Raw genomic sequence first — 6,000 nt, 5'->3', positions numbered from 1 at the left:
CAAACCAACACTGGTTTTCAAGTGGAGGACAAACACACATACATATGATGGACTTCTTTCAGTTTCTGTCGACCAAATCCACTTACAAGGCTTTGGTCAACTCAGGGCTATAGCAGAAGACACTTGCCAAAGGTAACACAGTGGGACTGAACCCACAACCATGTAGTTGGGAGACATGCTTCTTACCACACAGCCATACTTTTGCCTATTTAAACAAATCTTACAGCTACTCTGCACCTTGGTTGATTAGCCCTCAGATCATTATCTTTTATTTTATTCCTTGATACGGGTATAGAAAACATAGGACTGGTTTGGATTTGATCCAAGAAACTTTAATTCTAAAGTAAGGGTACTAATAAGGGCTCCTTATTTTAATCTTGTTTCAGACCATGTGCACATCCAAGAATAAGACACCTAATCATGATCAAGATCAAACTATTTGAAATGTGTAGATTTAAATATCAGATGTTTTATCTGTAAAGATAAGGCTGTTAGTCCAGCATCTCAGACATTTAGGTAATGAGTTTGAACTTAGTAGTTCAATACTTCACAGCCACTTTGATAAAATAAAAATAACAAAATAGAAACAATATATATATATATTTGTTCTTTCCTTTTTTCTTTAAAAAAAAAACCATAGATGAAGTTTTTTTTTTCAGTTATGCAAAAAAAAAACATTTTTTTAAATAAAGAATTTGGCAATTTCCAGAATGCAGAAGATTTACGGATTCCTAAAGTTGTTCAGTCCTTGATTTCTGATTAAATAATGTACAGGATTTGTCACAATAGGAGAAAGTAACACAATAAGCAGGTGTTCTTAGGACTTCCAATATGCATCACCACATGAACACTGCAGCACTATGAACTGAAGAAAATAAATATTCAAAGATAATATAGCATTATTGCCACTGCTTACATCAGCAGGAGCCAGCCATTCTAACATGTGGTACCTATTTTACAACCAGCTGGACTGGCTCACTGAGAAAGTATTTTGGTCATTTAATAGTGGAATATGACTGCTAAATATCATTTGGGTTGATTGATAAATGTCCCTATAAAATTAGTAATCCACTGTATCCACCTTTAATTAAAGATGGTAGGATGTTATTCAAGGGAAATTTAGTTGATATTTCTAGCAGATTGAATGCTCACTTAAAGGTTTCCTTGTTGGTTCGTATTTGGGCCAATTAAATGTAAAAATTTCTCTTAAGATCAGCAGAATTTTTGAGGACCAGTATTTTGGTCTTGGTTTTGTGATGTGAAGATGAGTAAGATAACTGTCTCCAAGGAAAGGAAACCTATCTACCACAGATTAATGTAGGAAAACTGTGATTCTATGAATCATGTGTACAGCCCCACAAAACAGCAAAATGATTGCAGTGGATTTGAAGTTAGAATTATTAATCTAAAGTTATATTTATGTAGTTGTTTTACTGTTACTTATTAAATTGTATGATATGCATTTAAACATTCACTCACTTAAGTTAACCACACTGAGCTTTGCTAGCATGAATTTAAACATTCACTCTGACCTCTGAAATAAAGTAATTGAAGCTAACACATGGTCAGCTTACAGTTTGAAAGCTGGCCTAATGGGAATAAAAGCTTAATGAAGTTTTCAGCTTAAGTTAATCTCTTTTATATTGGTTTTAGTAATTGAACTGAAGCTTGGTTCAAGGGATTTTAGCCACTTCTACCAACCCTAGTTCTTTGTTTCATAAGGTACAAAAGGAAAATAGTCCTTGGCTTAAAGGGTAATTCAACCATAACTACTATATAGAGCTTAAACTTCCCAAGCATGTTAAATCAGTCAGAAATATAGTCTTGAAATTATCCCGCTTTCTTCTTCAGAGTTACTAACAATTTCTGCTAGTTTTTAGTCTTCTTTCTTAGTCGTTGAGGAAAATTTCAACAAATTAAGAATTTGATGAATATAATATTCAGTGTATCATCATTTTAAGTTAATTATCCAAATCCATGCCACTGTCTCTTTTGAATTAGTTCGTTTTAGTTTTAATTATGGAAATTACCCTCGAACAAAAATATACTAGATTCGTATTGTATGTACAAAATTGTCTACAAGTGATTTGGTAGCAGAGTTAAAGCTATATTATGCAGCTGAGGTCAAAGTGGAACATTATGTTTTAGTTATCTCTTCATCAAACAATTCCAATTGAGAATCTGAGTTCATGAAATTATGTCCCCTTGCTTTAGAGTTCTTAACAGTTGCCACGCAGCAAATAATTTATCTCCCTTGCCTGTTGCAGAGGTGAATTTCGGTGAATTCAATAAATTAAAAATTTGAGTATGATATTCAGTATATACTTCTTAACTTATCCAACTTCACGGATACTGCTCTCTTACAACTTTTAATTATATTATGATCAAGTCCAATCATGGTTACAGTCTTTTACTTGTATCAGTTGTTACATTGTGGCCATATTAGGGACATCACCTTAAAGAGTTTTTAGTTGAACTTATTTTCTTTAAGTCTGGTGTTTATACTATCAGTATCTTTTTCCGAACTGCTTAGTTATGGGGATGTAAACACACCAACACTGGTAATGAAGCAGTGGTGAGGGACAAATACAGACACACACACACACATGACAGGCTTCTATCAGTTTCTGCCAACCAAATTCACTCACAAGGCTTTGGTTGGCCTGAGACTACTGTAGGTTCCACAGTGGGACTGAACCTGGAACCACGTGGTTGGGAAGCAAAATTCTTACCATACAGCCATGTCTGTGTCAAATATCTTCCTTACAAAAATATAGTATGTGTATGCATGTATATATATATATATATATATATATATATAAAAGGAGAGCCAAGTGTCACCCATATATGAGTATGGCTTGGTAACATGCCCATTATTTACAATGGACGGATAGGTCCACCACGACACCTGATGAAGGCTGGAGAGTACATCAGCTGAAACGTTGTGTTAACAAACAAGATGAGGACTCCTATCCGTCCATTGTAAATAATGTACATAATTCCTCATCCTAAAAATATAGAATAGTTTGTACCATGCTTCCACTAATTGTGTTTTAAATACTTTGCAAGCTCACATAGATACCCTCCTCAACTCTCCCTCTCTATCATCCAGGGGCATACCCAGGTTGTGACAACTAGAGAGAGAGCAGGAACTGGAGCAGCACAAGGCTGGTGCTCACTTTCAGCTGTGTAGACTGGAGCAACATGAAATGAAGTACCACACACAAGGACACAAAGTACCACATGATCCAGAGATTGAACCCACAACATTACAGCTGTAAACCAAACACCCTAACCACTAGTAGCCATCAGGTTCCAGGTCCCTCGAGAGTTTTACACTAATGTGCTTAACAAACTTTGGTAAGTGCATTGGCATAAAACTCGAGAATCTCTTGGAGCTTCTCAGCTAAAAAGAAAATAGTCAACTTTCTTCTGTTTGTGAAACCAATTATATGTATAAAATATATTATAATTAAAAACCTTCCTTTGTTTCTCTTTACTCACACACACACATACACAAAAATGTTACATGTATAATCTACTGATATTTTGGCATGAATATGGGTTAACTAAGTTCCTATATTATTGTCATTAGTAATCCCTATCACATGCAACCATATCACAAATATAGAGTGGCTCAATAATTTCTGCTTAAATGGAAAAGCAATAAGGTAATAAAATATGGGAAGAAACTACAGGTTTAAATGTATGTGTGGGTATGCTTGCATGTGTGTGTATTTGTATGTGTTCATATATGTATGTGTGTATAGGAATACATAGGTATATATGTGTGAATGTATTTTGTGAGTGAGAGAGGGCAGTGGATGGAATTAAGTGTATAACACTAATGATATTGCAAATGTGTGTATGTGTGTGTATTTTATGTTTGGGCACTTGTTTATTTATATTCCCTGCACCACATGAAAAGTGCCTGATCAGCATGGAGATTAATTACTTCTATGTATGTGTGTGTATGTATATATATATATATATATGTTAGTCTTGGGAAATTGATAGCATATTAAAATATATAGTCACAGAGATACAAAGTTATTTATGACAATCAACAATTTGTTGGAAGGAGTCATTTTTGGTAAAAGAAAAAAAAAAAAAAAGGAAAAAAGTGAAGGCAGATGATCTGTTAATGGGGCATAGGCTAGCATATGTTGTTGTTTAACCCTGATCAAGCAGACCTGTGATTAAAGGTATTCCAGCTGTGATCAGCCCATCTTTTATACAGGTATAGTGTACATTGAACTTCATCATCCAGTGTGTTCCTGCTTTTTGAGGCTTGTAGGGTATTTCCTGTAGGTTGGTAATTACTTTACAGTTCTTTCATTAACTCCAAAGAAGCCTCTATGCAATTGTTTGGTATAGTTAGATTCAGCATCAAAAGGATCTTTTTTGTCAGGGTACTTCATGTTTCGTTTGCCTTCAAATTTGTGTCTAGTCTATGTCAATATGTTAGTCAATTACCACCTGTCAATCTCGACTCAATTATATTTACTGTAATAATTGGTAATTGTTTAAGTTCAGCAGGAGCAATTATTCTCATCATTGGGTTTTGATCTGTCGTTCAATTGCACTGTGTTGTTTGTTTCATATCCTTCCAAAGAGGGAGAATGATGAACTTTTAGTCCAGAGTTTGGTTTTTCACTTAATTCGACGAGACCTTGAGCTAATTTCAAAAATGTTTCATCAATACCTATACAAAAAAACAAAACAAAGGAGCATTAAACAAATAACAAAAAATATTAAAAAAACTAGTAGTTGTCAAATTCACTGAAAAATCTCCTAAAGAACTAAATAAGTAATAACTAATACAATTATATAATTATTATCATAGGTGCAAGCAGAGCTGTGTGGTGGAGAAGCTTACTCCCCAACCATGTGGGCTAAGGGTTCAGTCCAATGGCAGCTCTCAAGTCCACATGTGGCCCTCAAGCATCTTTGACTTGTGTTTTACTTTTTTTGATGCAGCGCCTAAAAAAATCCAGGTTTTAGATCTGGCCTGAATATTAGAAAGGTTGGGAACAGTGTGTGTTTTGTGGGTCTACTTGACATACTGGGCATATAACAGATCCATGATGTCCCCAACTATGCAAGTTAGCTGCTGTTCTGCAGTGGCTTGACACAGCTTATTGATTAGACAATAGAAATAGGGTAGTGGTTTAGTGGGCTCCCCAGCTAAGACCTCACTACTAGAAGGGGGTTTCCCTCCATTTATCTATTTAGGCTTCCTTAAATATTACTTTAGGGACTTTGCCATCTGTATGTGTATGTAACAGATACAGAAGTAAAACTGGTACACAAGTTTGGATATTAATGTTGAACAAAGTCTTCAAGTGTACCTGTATTAAATAACGCTGATGTTTCGAAGAAGTATGCTCCAATGGATTTGGCATATTGTTGGGCTTCAGCTGAGGATACTCTTCTTTGGTGTTCCAGATCCTGTTTGTTCCCAAGAAGGCACAACACTGCAAGGAGAAGAAAAATGAAAAAGTAATAAGGAAATATATAGACGTAGAACAAGAAAAGTAAGGAAATTAGCATGTTTACATATGGATAAAATAAATGTTTACTCATACACATAAAGAAAATGAGATGTTTCTTGAACTGAAGCAGTGTTAAAATCAAGTGAACTGTCTAGATACACAACAAAGCACTTGCAGTGGATTTGAACACACGACCTTTCAATTTGATGTCCAAAGTCATTATCCCTCAACCATTTCTGTTCTAAGATGGGTGTGAGAGATAAGATGCCTTATCCCAGGATTTTGTATGTGGTATTAAGTTGATTAGACTCAGTTCCACAAAATGTAAAGAGCAACAACAATGATAGCAACAGTAATGATAAAAGGACAACAATAACTGCTTCAAATTTTAGGCACAAGGCCAGAAATTCTATGGAGAAGAGGTTAGCTGATTACATCGACCCCAATATTTGAGTGGCACTTTTTTTTGTCGACCCTGAAAGAATGAAAGGCAAAGTTGACTTGA

The 6,000-nt window shown here is 35.0% G+C and overlaps 1 protein-coding gene across 1 annotated transcript in view; it reads right to left on the bottom strand.

Moving 5' to 3' along the window:
• Positions 1–310: 310 nt before the first annotated feature.
• The window catches only part of LOC115218881 (ras-related protein Rab-21), a 28,533-nt gene continuing 22,843 nt past the window's right edge, over positions 311–6,000 (bottom strand). The window contains exons 6-7 of the mRNA XM_029788865.2: positions 5,352–5,477; positions 311–4,705 (exon numbers count right to left, since the gene is read on the bottom strand). Of these exons, the coding sequence (XP_029644725.1) occupies positions 4,533–4,705; positions 5,352–5,477 (299 nt within the window). The 3' untranslated portion in view covers positions 311–4,532. The remainder of the gene's footprint in view (positions 4,706–5,351; positions 5,478–6,000) is intronic.

Source organism: Octopus sinensis, linkage group LG14 (assembly GCF_006345805.1).
Source record: "Octopus sinensis linkage group LG14, ASM634580v1, whole genome shotgun sequence".
NCBI classification, from domain to species: domain Eukaryota; kingdom Metazoa; phylum Mollusca; class Cephalopoda; order Octopoda; family Octopodidae; genus Octopus; species Octopus sinensis.
The sequence above is the reverse complement of the archived record's forward strand: the minus strand, read 5'-3'. Positions and strand labels throughout refer to the sequence as shown.